The sequence below is a fragment of the Oncorhynchus keta genome, chromosome 23, assembly GCF_023373465.1.
Source record: "Oncorhynchus keta strain PuntledgeMale-10-30-2019 chromosome 23, Oket_V2, whole genome shotgun sequence".
In the NCBI taxonomy this organism is placed as follows: Eukaryota; Metazoa; Chordata; class Actinopteri; order Salmoniformes; family Salmonidae; genus Oncorhynchus; species Oncorhynchus keta.
The window spans coordinates 46,426,430-46,442,651 of record NC_068443.1 but is presented as its reverse complement, the minus strand read 5'-3'; the positions used below and the strand labels follow the sequence as shown (position 1 = coordinate 46,442,651).

Genomic DNA, 16,222 nt, shown 5'->3' with positions numbered 1-16,222 from the left:
GCATATGTTATCATGTGTGTGTATTGTGCATATGTTATCATGTGTGTGTATTGTGCATATGTTATCATGTGTGTGTATTGTGCATATGTCCCAACCATGGTGTTCTTCGCCATCATGCTGTGGGGGTGCTTCGCTGCAGGATGGACTGGTGCACTTCACAATATAGATGGCATCATGAGGAGGAAAATTATATGTATATATTGAAGCAACATGTCAGTCAGGAAGTTAAAGCTTGGTCGCAAATGGGTCTTCCAAATGGACAATGACCCCAAGCATACTTAAAAGTTGTGGCAAAATGGCTTAAGGACAACAAAGTCAAGGTATTGGAGTGATCATCACAAAACCCTGACCTCAATTGAAAAAACTGAAAAAGCGTGTGCGAACAAGGAGGTTACAAACCTGACTCAGTTACACCAGCTCTGTCAGGAGGAATGGGCCAAAATTCATCCAACTTATTGTGGGAAGCTTGTGGAAGGCTACCCATAATGTTTGACCCTAGTTAAACAATTTAAAGGCAATACCAAATACTAATTGAGTGTATGTAAACTTCGGACCCACTGGGAATGTGATAAAAGTAATAAAAGCTGAAATAAATCATTCTCTCTACTATTATTCTGACATTTCACATTCTTAAAATAATACTGACCTAAGACAGGGAATTTCTACTAGGATTAAAAGTCAAGAATTGTGAAAAACTGAGTTTAAATGTAGTTGGCTAAGGTGTATGTAAAATTCCGACTTCAACTGTACTTTGAAGAACTAGGAAAATGACAGCTCTGCAGCATAATTAGGTTCCACTAAGCTATATGGAATTGTTTTAAGAAGGTCATACCAAGGATCATTTAGCAATTTGATTTAGAATTTTAAGACCGCTTGAAGTTTAAAAAATAAAAAAAAATGTATTTGTTGAATTGCGCAAACCACCATCGTTGTTCGTTAGAGTCTAATCTTTCCATAGAGGGGTCATAATAGTTTGTAAGCCAAACGGTAACGGACGCTAGAGACAATTTTAACACCACAACCTGCTAAAAAGGTTCTCAAAATGTTGTCCAGATCACATCACAAAAATGTTCTCTCTTCCTAGAGAGCCACTCTTCCCTAGATACCTAACCCTATCCCAATGGGCTCTGGACAACGTCTACATAATGAATAGGGTGTCAATTGGGTCACGGCTGGTGACTCAACACAACTATGTAACAGTGTTTGTGTGCTGATGTAGTGTTCCCACACATCTGAGACTACTGTATGTTAAAGTGTCGACATACCACGGCTGTTTCTGTCTATGGAAGTGGACGTTTATGGCAATGATTCCTGTGTCTAGTCACTTTACCCACACCTATATGTACATAGCTACCTAAACTACCTCATATCCCTGTACATCGACTCGGTATTCCCTGTATTTCACTTTTACTTGTTATTGTTATTCGTTATTACACGATGTATTTAATTTCATATCTGTATCTTAACTCTGCATTGTTAGAAAATGACCTGTAAGTAAGCATTTCAATGTCAGTCTACACCTGTTGTTCACAAAGGTTTTGTTGTCTACGGTAAGTCTGTGTGTTCTCATGCATTTTTTGCTCCAAACAACTGGCAGTCTGTGCAAGCAACTGTATCCCCATTACGTTTTTTTTTACATGCAAATGGGGGTGAGTGCACAGCTGCTCATTCCGATTCCCCGACTATGTAACTGCGCTCCCAGGATTCCCATCAGCGTCCCTATGAAGGGGAATGCTAGCCACACACGTTGCATGAAAAAAAAGTGGTTCATGTTTATAAGGAAACGTCTTTAGGGGGAAGGGTCAGTGGCTTCATTTTCACTTCATTTTCCACCTGACTTGAAGAGTGTCAGGGTGAGAGTTGTGTTTGTGTGTTTTGGTTTTGACTGCAAGAGATATCGATGCTGGGATCAGGTCAGGAAGGGCCTCAGAGCCTCTCGAAGGCAGAGTTCACATGTGGTAAACATCAAGGCTAACGCTAGCTAGCTTATGTGTGGTTGTATTGCTGTTGGGTTATAGGAAAACTGAGGCTAAATGCAATCATTTTGGCTGGCGGTATGTTATTAAAATATTCTCAATCCCTTGAGATAGATTTCAGGTAAGGTCTGGGTCATACTGGTCCAGCCACAGTGGGGTTGAATTCACACTGAATACAGTGACCAAGAATAGGGCTATTACAGTGACCATATTACCGCCACATCGGAGGTCACGAGTCATGATGGCAGTCAAATTCCATGTGACCGTTTAGTCATGATCATTAGTAGGCTACCAAACTTGCTAACTGCCTGGTACCCCACACTCTGTTGTTCCTCTAATCACACCGACATCAATCAAATCAAAAATCAAACACTTCATGAGAGCCCATGAGCTGATGTTGCTCAACATTTCTATTAGCTCTGCAATTGCATGAGAAAACAGAGTGATGGCATCTATTGAAAAGAGGAGGGTCCCATCAGCTTTTTATAGGCTTGGCCTGCTATATTTATTTCTCAACTTTCCTAACATTAAGCACATTGCTTATCTTTACAACAGGAGTATAGCCTGCCTGGCTGGCATGAAAATGAGCCACGGAAATGCTTCCTCCATTCTCTATTTAAGTGCATAGATGACATCCTCTGTTTCGTTACAGGTGCAGGATAATGGTTCATTGTAAATCAAAACAAATTTCACCCATATGTTATGTATTATAGGCAAAGGCAATATTAAATAAAGAATAATGTGATGGGTGACAATATTAACCGATTAGTTGTGAATGATGACCAGCTGAAGGCAAACAGGGCATGCTTTATTTTGGCAACTTTTTCAAATCATAGTCGCACACCTCATGTAGCCTAGCCCATAGGCCTATATGTTTTGATAAGATTCGTATCACCACTAAAGTGGCCAAATAACTTGTTCAAATGAAGCACATTAATCCGCTTTACATGGGGTGTAGAGCCTAACTGACATACATACGTGAGTTTGGGGGAACTAATTTTCACCATAAAAATGCACCATTATAATAAAAGCATTACATGCATAGTCACTTTTGATAAGATAACTTTTGTTTTCACGATAATGGAACATTGGCACTTGTAGCCTGCTGCCATGAGCACATTGCTGCACTTATAATGTGTAGAAATAACCTAATAGTTCATCAACATTTGCATAAAACACGTTTTTTTATGCTTATGTTTGGAATATGTATTTCTCACACAGAATGGCTGACAAAAAGTAAATGAGGACAGTTCTTCCAATGTCTTCAATATGCGCCTCGGAATTGGATAAGGACTCGTACAGTTGCGTCCCTGGTGTGTCTGTCTTCACTTGTAGCCTGTGAGAAAGACCCAATCACGTGACTGAGAGCCATGTGAGTAAGAGGTGCTTTGGCACACAGCCGGGAGAATGCAATTAGAATATTCGGCCCAAGGGCACAACGGCCACTGGCCGCAAAGGGAATGTGATTTTTTTAGGGGGCATTACGACCACACAAAGGGGATGCAGCCGGGAAATTCGAGGAATTATCAAGTGCTTGTCAAATTGTGAATGAGAGACGAATGAGGTGTGTGCAGCCTGCAAAACAAAACTGAGCTCATGTCTTTCATGCAACTTTAAAAAAAAAATCATCATCAGTCTTGGAATGTATTAAAAATCAAAACATACATTTATATCACAACTAAAGTTACATTCATAACACTAAATGAAGCATGTAGGAGGACCTATATCTTTGTTAACCACTCAACACATAATAGCCGCATGTGCACACTCCCTCAAATCGTTTGGAGAAAATATCATTTTCTATTTTATTCAGCTATGTTCAATTAGATTATTCATACTATAAAATAATATACAATTATTTAAAATAATTCCTTGGAATTCTAAGCAAGTCTTGTCTGCTAAATGAACGTGTAGCCCACAGCCATATGACATAGTCAGATCAGTGTAGGCTGTATTACATGGATTTATTAGACTTTTTAAAATGTAGATGTTCCAGAGGTCTGCATCAGTGCCTTGTAGGCTATGCATGGAAGCCAGCAGATAGTACATGTGTTTATGTTAATTACCGGTCAATTACCGTGAGCCCGGCAGTTATTTGCTTGGCAATCCCCGGCTGACAAAATGTCATGACCACCACAGCCCTAACCATGAACATGTCATCTGTACAAGCCTTCCATAAAGTACACATCGACTCTATTCTGCTGTCTGCAAGCAAGCTTCTTCATGTTACACACATGAGAGCATACAGAAGCATTTGCATGGCTAGGTTAGAGCTGCTCAATTGTATGGTTGTGCTCGCCTTGCTGGTGTCTGCAACAGCTGGCCTCTAACCTGCTTGTCTGAGACAAGACTACTCAGTGGTCTCTGTGAAAGAAACCTTGGGCTGTGTCCCATTGCTCTTCAACAGTTCCCTTCCCAGTCCATAGAGGGTGCGTCTCAATACTATTTCACGTCCAACTTCCTGTCCCTCATTACAACAAATTGGTAAAGGGATCAGATAGGCTTTCAACATATTTAATTCTCCTATTAGGCCATGCCAGATCAGTGATCATATAGAGCACGGAGGGGCAACTGGCGGCCCGCCCCCCTTTTGTAGGAACTCAGTCGGGTCTCAACTTACTGTTGAGACTTAGAATAATAGAATACACATTTGGTTGTGCATCAGCAGTCATTCGATTAGCCCATGTCAGCAAACCTTTTTTTGATAGGTAAGTTAGTCTAGTGGCTAGCTATCTAAACTTGTAGTTAGCACTGTCAAATTACCGACCGGGGTGGGGTCCATTGATTATCAGTTATCATAATAAAAACTGCAAACATTTGCCTCTACCCTATGGCAAAATGTCTATAGAGCTATAAAAGGGTATATCATGACTCTGACTTAGTGGACAACTACAAATACCTGGGTGTCTGGTTAGACTGTAAACTCTGTAAACTCTCCTTCCAGACTCACATTAAGCATCTCCAATCCAACTTAAATCTAGAATCAGCTTCCTATATCGCAACAAAGCATCCTTACCTCATGCTGCCAAACATACCCTCGTAAAATTGACCATCCTACCGATCCTCGACTTCGGTGATGTCATCTATAAAGTAGCCTCCAACACTATACTCAACAAACTGGATGCAGTCTATCACAGTGCCATCAGTTTTGTCACCAAAGCCCCATACACTACCCACCATTGCGACCTGTACGCTCTCGTTGGTTGGCCCTCACTTCATACTCGTCGCCAAACCCACTGGCTACAGGTTATCTACAAGTCTCTGCTAGGTAAAGCCCCGCCTTATCTCAGCTCACTGGTTACCATAGCAGCATCCACTTGTAGCACGCGCTCCAGCAGGTATATCTCACTGGTCACCCCCAAAGCCAATTCCTCCTTTGGTCATCTTTCCTTCCAGTTCTCTGCTGCCCATGACTGGAACGAATTGCAAAAATCTCTGAAGCTGGAGACTCACATCGCACTCATTAGCTTTAAGCACCAGTTGTCAGAGCAGCTTTCAGATCATTGCACCTGTACATAGCCCATCTGTAAACAGCCCATCTATCTACCTACCTCATCCCCACACTGTATTTATTTATTTATCTTGCTCCTTTGCACCCCAGTATCTCTACTTGCACATTCATCTTCTGCCGATCTACCATTCCAGTGTTTAATTGCTATATTGTAATTACTTCGCCACCATGGCCTATTTATTTCCTTAACTTACCTCATTTGCACTCACTGTATATAGGCTTTTTGTTTTCTTTTGTTCTACTGTATTATTGACTGTATGTTTAGTTTATTCCATGAGTAACTCCGTGTTGTTGTATGTGTCTAATTGCTAATTGCTATCCTGGCCAGGTCGCAGTTGCAAATGAGAACTTGTTCTCAACTAACCTACCTGGTGAAATAAAGGTGTTCTCAACTAGCCTACCTGGTGAAATAAATAAATAATAATAATAATGGATGTGAAAACTGACTACGGATCAACAACATTGTAGTTAGTCCACAATACTAAAATAATTGAAAAAGTGAAAAGAAGGAATCATGTACAGAATAAAACTATTCCAAAACATGTATCCTGTTTGCAACAGGGCACCTAAGTAATACTTTAAAAAATGTGGCAAAGCAATTAACTTTTTGTCCTGAATAGAAAGTGTTATTTTTGAGACAAATCCAAGAAAACACACTAGTGAGTACCACACTCCATATTTGCAAGCATAGTGTTGGCTGCATCATGTTATGGGTATGCTTGAAATAGTTAAGGACTGGCGAGTTTTTCAGGATAAAAAAACAAACAGAATGGAGCTAAGCATAGGCAAAATCCTAGAGGAAACCCTGGTTCAGTCTGCTTTCCACCAGACACTGGGAGATGAATTCACCTTTCAGCAGGACAATAACCTAAAACACAAGGCCAAATCAAGACTGGAGTTGCTTACCAAGAAGATAGTGTATATTCCTGAGTGGACGAGTTACAGTTTTGACTTAACTCTGCTTGAACATCTATGGCTTGAGAATGGTTGTCTAGCAATTATCAACAACCATTTTGACAATGCTTGAATAATTTTGAAAAGAATAATGGGAAAATATTGTACAATCCAGGTGTGCAAAACTCTTACAGACTTACCCAGAAAGACTCACAGCTTTAATCGCTGCCGAAGGTGGTTCTCACATGGATGCTCAGGGATGCGAATACCTATGTAAATGAGATATTTCATATTTCAAAACATGTTTTCACCTTGTTTTCCGATGGATGAGAAGGAAATCTATTAAATCCATTTTGAATTCATGCTGTTGCATAACAAAATGTGGAATAAGTCAAGGGGTATGAATACTTTCTGAAGGCACTGTAGATAGTTTGATTATGTGAGTCACCGCAAACCTGGTGATACTTTCCATTAGAAATTCTGTTAATTCTCATACATTGATATACACTGAGTATACAAAACATTAAGAACACCTTCCTCCGCTTGCACCCTCAGATTCTTTGGGCAATGGGCTCTACAAAGTATTAAAAACGTTCCACGGGAATGCTGGCCCATGTTGACTCCAATGCTTCCCACAATTGTGTCCAGTTGGTTGGATGTCCTTTGGGTGGTGGACCATTCTTGATACACATGGCAAAACTGTTGAGTGTGAAAAACCCAGCAGTGTTGCAATTCTTGACACAAACCGGTGCCCCTGGCACCTACAACCATACCCTGTTCAAAAAGGCAACTCTCAATTGTCTCAAGGCTTAAAAATCCTGATTTTATCTGTCTCCTCCCCTGCACCTACATGGATTGAAGTGGATTTAACAAGTGACATTAATAACGAATCATAACTTTATCCTGGATTCACCTGATCAGTCTACAGTGGCTTGTGAAAGTATTCACCCCCTTGGCATTTTTCCTATTTTGTTACAACCTGGAATTAAAAATATATTTTGTGGGGGTAGTATCATTTGATTTACGCAACATGTTTTTTAAATTGTGAAAACTGCTCCAACACTGCTCCAGCTCCATCAAGTTGGATGGGTTCCGCTGGTGTACAGCAATCTTTAAGTCATTCTCAATTGGATTCAGGTCTGGGCTTTGATTAGGCCATTCCAAGACATTTACATGTTTCCCCTTAAACAACCAAGTGTTTCTTTAGCAGAATGCTTAGGGCCATTGTCCTGCTGGAAGGTGAACCTCTGTCCCAGTCTCAAATCAATGGAAGACTGAAACAGGTTTCCCTTAAGAATTTACCTGTATTTAGCGCCATCCATCATTCCTTCAATTCCGACCAGTTTCCCAGTCCCTGCCGATTAAAAACATCCCCACAGCATGATGCTGCCACCACCATGCTTCACTGTGGGGGTGGTGTTCTTGGGGTGATGAGAGGTGTTGGGTTGGCGCCAGACATAGCGTTTTACTTGATGGCCAAAAAGCTACATTTTAGTCTCATCTGACCAGAGTACCTTCTTCCATATGTTTGGGGAGACTCCCACATGCCTTTTGGTGAACACCAAACGTGTTTGCTTCTTTTTTTCATTAAGCAATGGCTTTTTTTCTGGCCACTCTTTCGTAAAGCCCAGCTCTGTGGAGTGTACGGCTTAAAGTGTTCCTATGGACAGCTCCCCAATCTCCGCTGTGGAGCTTTTCAGCTCCTTCAGGGTTATCTTTGGTCTCATTGTTGTCTATCTGATTAGTGCCCTCCTTGCCTGGTCTGTGAGTTTTGGTGGGTGGCCCTCTCTTGGCAGGTTTGTTGTGGTGCCATATTCTGTCCATTTTTTATAATGGATTTAATGGTGCTCTGTGGGATATTCAAAGTTTCTGCTATTTTTTTTATAACCCAACCCTGATGTATAGTTGTCCACAACTTTGTCCCTGCCCTGTTTGGAGAGCTCCTTGGTCTTCATAGTGCCGCTAGCTTGGTGGTGCGGTGCCCCTTGCTTGGTGGTATTGCAGACTCTGGGGCCTTTCAGAACAGGTGTATGTATATATGCTGTGACAGATCATGTGGCACTTAAACAGGTGGACTTTATTTAACTAATTATGTGACTTCTGAGGGTAATTGGTTGCACCAAATCTTATTTAGGAGCTTCATAGCAACTGGTGTGAATACATATATATTTCACTTCACCAATTTTGATTATTTTGTGTATGTCACATGAAGTCCAAAAATATGTGAAGGGGTAACAGTTGGAACCCCTCTCTATCTCTCTCTTCCTTGCATCTCTTCTCAGTCAGGTGCCGCTTCAGACAGAACTCAGCAAGTCATCCAGGTCAGTCAGGTGTAGGGCTTATGGGTCAGGGGTCAGAGGTCAATCATTGGCCCGGTTCAATAAGGGGACCCCATGGCCCTTGCCAAACCATTCTTCAAATAGCACAGTATGTTTTTCTCATTAACATTGGCCGGTCACACTAATGAGTACTGCACACATGTGGCTATGCGTTTAAGAGGCATCCCCGGAGGCCTCCTGGTTATTTGGTTTGGTACAAAGCTCCTCTCTTCATGGGCAGGGGGGAACTGCTAGAGGATGGCTTGAGCTAAAAACAGAAGAAAAAAAGAACGACATCCATTCACTTTCATTTAATTCAAAGATATGAGATTATTGACTGCCTGACTGATAGGGGTCATATTATGTGCAAAGTGAAACTCTTTGTCTGATAGTCAAAGTGAGGGCAATAGATCGCTCTTGGCAGGGATTGCCTCTATAAGCTCTTATCTGGGATCAGTTTTCCATATCCCAAGTGTAACTTTGGCATCAGGAGGTGAATAGCTAAAGAGACCTCCGATCAGCTGGAATTATACATTTGAGAACAGTAATATTCGACACACTTTTACTTCTGTTCATATACACCCAGTAAAAACGTATGTCCAGTGGGTTGCCAGTTCCAAGTTAGGCTCACGGAGAACAAAAACAACTTGAGTAATTAGTAATTATCCAGCTGTAAAGATGTGAACATTCACAACAACAACAAAAGTACAAAACCTCTAGGTCACATTAAATAGAAGCCTCTTCAGAAGTTGTGTTCCACCTCAATCGTCCACGCTCATTAACCTCTAGTGACTCCCCATCCCGCATGAGGGAGCTCAATCATCGACTGACACTAATTAGCATAACGCAACAGACATAAATATTCCTAGAAAATATTCCTATTCATGAAAATCACAAGTGAAATATATTGAGACACAGCTTAGCCTTTTGTTAATCACCTTGTCATCTCAGATTTTCAAAATATGCTTTACAGCCAAAGTTAGACAAGCATTTGTGTAAGTTTATCGATAGCCTAGCATAGCATTTTGTCCAGCTAGCAGCAGGTAACTTGGTCATGGAAATCAGAAAAGCAATCAAATTAAATCGTCTACCTTTGATGAGCTTCGGATGTTTTCACTCACGAGACTCCCAGTTAGATAGCCAATGTTCCTTTTTTCCAAAAATATTATTTTTGTAGGCGAAATAGCTCCGTTTGTTCTTCACGTTTTGCTGAGAAATCGCCCGGGAATTGCAGTCACGAAAATGCCGAAAAATATTCCAAATTAGCTCCATAATATTGACAGAAACATGGCAAACGTTGTTTATAATCAATCCTCAAGGTGTTTTTCAAATATCTATTCGATAATATATCCACCGGGACAATTGGTTTTTCAGTAGGACCGATTGGAATAATGGCTACCTCTGTATTTTACGCGAGAATCACTCTGGGAGCCATCAGGTGACCAGTTGCGCAATGTAGCCACTTACGGGAATTCTTCAACATAAATGCATAAAACTACGTCACAATGCTGTAGACACCTTGGGGAATATGGAGGAAAAGTAATCTGGTTGATAGCTCATTCACTGCTCAATAGGGACGCATTGGAACGCAGCGCTTTCAAAACATGAGGCACTTCCGGATTGGATTTTTCTCAGGCTTTCGCCTGCAATATCAGCTCTGTTATACTCACAGACAATATTTTTACAGTTTTGGAAACTGTAGAGTGTTTTCTATCCAAAGCTGTCAATTATATGCATATTCTAGCATCTTGTCCTGACAAAATATCCTGTTTACTACGGGAACGTTATTTTTCCAAAAATGAAAATACTGCCCCCTAGTCACAAATGTTAAAGGCCTCAATATACCACCATGTTTACAGCTCTCCTGAGTGTGCTAAAGTGTGCCCCAGGTATAAACCTCCTGTAACCTGAATCCGTAATACGTTTCCTAGTTCCTGACTGCTGTGACCCTATTGGCTAAGGGAAAGGTCAACGCTATGCAGCTGCCTGTCAAAAGCGATTAGTCATCAGCCGCTTTGACATACATAGGAGTTTTTGATAATGAGCATTCCGTGTAAGGGGGTTCAGAAGTTCAAAGCTGCAGTGTGTAAGAGTTTCATTCCAAAATGCTATATACAGAAATATAACATTTACATAAGTATTCAGACCCTTTACAGAGTACTTTGTTGAGGCACCTTTAGCAGCGGTTACAGCCTCAAGTCTCAAGCACACTTGTATTTGGGGAGTTTCTCCCATTCTTCTCTGCAGATCCTCTCAAGCTATGTCAGATTGGAAGTGGAATGTTACTGCACAGCTATTTTCAGGTCTCTCCAGAGATGTTTGATCGGGTTCAATTCCGGGCTCTGGCTGGGCCACTTAAGGACATTCAGAGACTTGTCCCAAAGCCACTCCTGCGTTGTCTTGGCTGTGTGCTTAGAGAATCCTTGTCCTTTTGGAAGGTGAACCTTTGCCCCAGTCCGAGGTCCTGAGCACTCTGGAGCAGATTTTCATCAAGGCTATTTCTGTACTTTGCTCCATTAATCTTTTTCTCAATCTTGACTAGTCTCCCAGTTCCTGTCACTGAAAAACACCCCCACAGCATAATGCTGCCACCACCATGCTTCACCGTAGGGATGGTGCCAGATTTCCTCGAGACATTCAGGCCAAAGAGTCCAATCTTGGTTTCATCAGACCACAGAATCTTGTTTCTCGTCGTCTGAGAGTCCTTTAGGTGCCTTTTGGCAAACTCCAAGTGGGCTGTCATGTGCCTTTTACTGAAGAGTGGCTTCCGTCTGGCCGCTCTACCATAAAGGCCTGATTAATGGAGTGCTGCAGAGATGGTTGTCCTTCTTGAAGGTTCTCTCATCTCCACAGAGGAACTCTGGAGCTCTGTCAGAGTGACCATCGGGTTCTTGGTCACTTCCCTGACCAAAGCACTTCTCCCCCGATTGCTCAGTTTGGTCAGCTCTAGGAAAATGTTTGTTGTTTTCCAAACTTTTTCCATTTAAGATGGAGGCCACTGTGTTTTGTTGTTGTTGTTGTCAACACAATCCTGTCTCAGAGCTCCTTTGACCTCATGACTTTTTGCTCTGACATGCACTGTCAACTGTGGGACCTTATATAGACAGGTGTGTGCCTTTCCAAGTCATGTCCAATCAATTGAATTTACCAAAGGTGGACTCCAATCAAGTTGTAGAAACATCTCAAGGATGATCGATGGAAACAGGATGCACTTGAGCTCAATTTCGTGTATCATACCAAAGGGTATGAATATTTATGTAAATAAGCTATTTCTGTTTTTTTTTTATTTAATACATTTGCAAAAACTTTCTCCAAACCAGGTTTTGCTTTGTCATTATGGGGTGTTGTGTGTAGATTGATGAGGATTTTTTTATTTATTGAATTCATTTTAGAGTGAGGCTGTAATGTTACAAAACGTGGAAATGTGGAAATAGTCAAGGGGTGTGAATACTTTCTGAATGCATCGTATCCATTTTCAGAAATGTTGGTAAATCATATTTTATTGTTGAAAGAAATTATTAAGCCACCTAAAGTCACTGAACCCCCATAAGACTGCTGAACAATTAATCAAGTGGACACTTTACATTGATTTTGTTTTTACCATGCTTCTTCTCACTCTTTATTATCTATGCATAGTATATATGCATAGTTTACCCCTACCTACATGTAGAAATTGCCTCGACTAACCTGTACCCCGCACATTGAATCGGTTCTACCCCCTCTATGTAGCCTCGTTATTGTTATTTTATTGTGTTACTTTTATTTAAAAAATGTTACTTTAGTTTATTTGTAAATATTTTCTTAACTCTATTTCTTGATTTCTTGAACTGCATTGTTGGTAAAGGGCTTTTAAGTAAGAATTTCTCAGTAAGGTCTACTACACCGGTTCTATTTGGCGCATGTTTATTAAAAAAAATGTAAACCTTTATTTAGCCAGGTAGGCTATTTGAGATCAAGTTCTCATTTTGCAACTGCGAGCTTGCCAAGATAAAGCATAGCAATTCGACACATACAACAGCACAGAGTTACACATGGAATAAACAAAACATACCGTCAATAATACAGTAGAAAAAAAAGAAAAGTGAGTGCAAATGAGGTAAGATAAGGGAATTAATAGGCCATGGTGGCGAAGTAATTACAATATAGCAATTAAACACTCGAATGGCAGATGTACAGAAGATGAATGTGCAAGTAGAGATACTGGGGTGCAAAGGAGCAAGATAAATAAATAAATACAGTATGGGGATGAGGTAGATATATGGGCTGTTTACAGATGGGCTATGTACAGGTGCAGTGATCTGTAAGCTGCTCCGACAGCTGGTGCTTAAAGCTAGTGAGGGAGATATGAGTCTCCAGTTTCAGTGATTTTTTCAGTTCGTTCCAGTCATTGGCAGCAGAGAACTGGAAGGAAAGGCGACCAAAGGAGGAATTGGCTTTGGGGGTGACCAGTGCGATATACCTGCTGGAGCGAGTGCTATGAGTGGGTGCTGCTATGGTGACCAGTGAGCTGAGATAAGTCAGGGCTTTACCTAGCAAAGAATTGTAGATGACCTGTAGCCAGTGGGTTTGGCGACGAGTATGAAGCGAGGGCCAACCAACGAGAGCGTACAGGTCAAAATGGTGGGTAGTATATGGGGCTTTGGTGACAAAACGGATGGCACTGTGATAGACTGCATCCAATTGGTTGAGTAGGGTGTTGGAGGCTATTTTATAGATGACATCGCCAAAGTCCTAGATTTTTCCACTTCACAATAACAGCACTCACATTTTGCCCGAGGCAGCTCTAGCAGGGCAGACATTTTCCAAACTGACTTGCTGAAAAGCTGTCATCCTATGACAGTGCCACGTTGAAAGTCACTGTCATCAAGGCAATGGGTGGCTACTTTGAAGAATCTCAAATCTCAAGTGTTATTTCATAGTTTTGATGTCTTCTCTATAATAATAATAATATATGCCATTTAGCAGACGCTTTTATCCAAAGCGACTTACAGTCATGTGTGCATACATTCTACGTATGGGTGGTCCCGGGAAACGAACCCACTACCCTGGCGTTACAAGCGCCATGCTCTACCAACTGAGCTACAGAAGGACCACTCTATTATTCTACAATGTAGAATATGGTATAAATAAAGAAAAACCCTTGAATGAGTGTGTCCAAACTGTTGACTTGTACTGTATATCTGAGGTGACAAAACAAAGACCAGTGTGATTTTATTGTTATCCTGGGAAGTTAGTTTTTTTGCTATATTTTTTTGATTGTTTGATATTGTGGTCTGTGGTGTTGAGTTCTGCAAGATTATGTCATTTGATAATATTCATTACACGTTTAGGAACCTTACTTATGGCAATTTGAATTTACAGGTTTAGTTATTTGTGCAATTTGTGTTGTATTGTATTTGACTTTATTCTATTGTATTCATTTTTTTTGTTCTATGAAATTGTATATGCAGTGCTCCCTTGAAAAAGACACGCTAGTCTCAATGGTGACTATTTGTCTCTTTATACAGGGCGCCCGTGTGTGGTTACGCGAGGAAGAACAGTACCTCCCCAGCACTGTTTCCTCGTGCTCTGGAGGCGTGGTCGTTTTCGCTACTGAATATGGACAGGTAAGACCATAACACTCCCCTTAAAAAAATATATATATATTCACCCAAGTGAGTTACAATAAAAATCTGGCAACTCCTCAAGGTGGTGCTTACCTACTTTTGGGGCTGCCAGTTCTGTGCTTATTGGTTGGATCCCCATTTTCCCAACCTTGCCTGCATTATCTGGCAGCACAACATAGGCAATATACATAGCATGTTAGAAACACAGGACAGCAGGCCTTGGGGAAAAAGGAAAAGATGCCATTTTTTTTAATGCTTTGATCCATATATTGTGAAAACAAGGGATCGACAGGTTTGTAGCTCGTTTAGGGGTCATAGCGCAAAAATCTAATTAACTTCAATGGAATTTGAAATTCTAAGGCCAAAATGATCAACTATGCTTAAGGAATATTCAGACCGGAAATAAACCTTTTTTATTGTTGCAACATATAAAGCATGATTTCTCTAAAGAGGATGGTCCTGGAAAGGACTCAAATAAAGGCTGGACACTACTATGCCTATACAACTCAATATAGGTTACTTGGAAGAGTGTTTTTCTTACAATACTGTTGTGTTTGCTTTTGAAGCAAGTGGTCATCAACTTCTAGAAATGGTTTGATGAGGAGCACTACAGAGGAGGCAACCAGCATACAAGGAAGAGCATACTGGTAGCGATACACCCATAAAACGCTGTGGGACAGGCTCTTGAAATGCCTGGTTTACTGCTTATTAAACACTCTGTAAGGTCACTTTGAACACCACTGTGTTTTGGTGTGTACTTTTGGTTACACTTACCCACAACTCAAAACACTGTTGGGTTTGTTATTTAGGCTGCTGGGTTTAACTCCCTAGAGGTCAGTTGCTCACAACACCTTAGAAAGAGAGCATTGATGCCACTGAAGTTGACACAGCCCTGACAGACAACTAACACTCACGTTTACACAGTCCTGTCGATGAATTTAGCCACCGTAATGGAGGTGGGTGGTGAACCATGCTTGTGTGAGGATTCACCTTGACTGAAACCTCAAGAAAGGGAAAGGGGAATGCCTAGTCTGTTGTACAACTGAATGCATCCAACTGAAATGTGTCTTCCGCATTTAACCCTCTAAATCAGAGAGGTGCGGGTGGCTGCCTTATTTGACATCCACATCATCGGCGACCGGGGAACAGTGGGTTAACTGCCTTGCTCATGGGGCAGAACAACAGATTTTTACCTTGTCAGCTCGGGGATTCGATCCAGCAACCTTTCGGTTACTAGCCCAAGACATGCAGGCTTTAGCTCAACTGGCTAACATTGCCACAATATTTACCACTCCTTTTTGCCATCTCTTCAATCTAAGCCTACAGGAAAGTGTGTGCCCTGAGGTCTAGAGGGAAGCAAAAGTCATTCCGCTACCCCAGAATAGCAAAGCACCATTTACTGGCTCAAATAGTCAACCAATCACCCCGTTACCAACCCTTAGTAAACTTTTGGAAAATATTGTGTTTAACCAGATACAATGCTATTTCACAGTAAACAAATTAACAACTGACTTTCAGCACACTTTAGTGAAGGACACTCAACATACACACTTACACAAACGACTGATGAATGGCTGAACGTAAGAAGATTGTTGGAGCTGTTTAAGTGAGGTTAATATGGTAGAAATTGTGTTTTTATACTGAACAAATAGCATTTAGGCATTGCAAATATGTTATATCACTGGAATTATCTAATTTACTTCCATATGCCACTTTGGAGTGGTTTAGGGACACTTGGAAACGTCCCGTGACCATACCTGCCACCACTAAAACATCTGCCCATTTCTAGTTGTTAGGTCTATCAATCCCATTTCTAGTTGTTAGGTCTATCAATCCCATTTCTAGTTGTTAGGTCTATCAATCCCATTTCTAGTTGTTAGGTCTATCAATCCCATTTCTAGTTGTTAGGTCTATCAA

The 16,222-nt window shown here is 41.0% G+C and overlaps 1 protein-coding gene across 1 annotated transcript in view; it reads left to right on the top strand.

Annotated features, from left to right (window-relative positions):
- Nucleotides 1–16,222, top strand: part of myo10 (myosin X) — a 221,272-nt gene that overhangs the window by 32,246 nt on the left and 172,804 nt on the right. Inside the window, exon 2 of the mRNA XM_052477336.1 lies at nucleotides 14,207–14,305. Coding sequence (XP_052333296.1) covers nucleotides 14,207–14,305 — 99 coding nt within the window. The remainder of the gene's footprint in view (nucleotides 1–14,206; nucleotides 14,306–16,222) is intronic.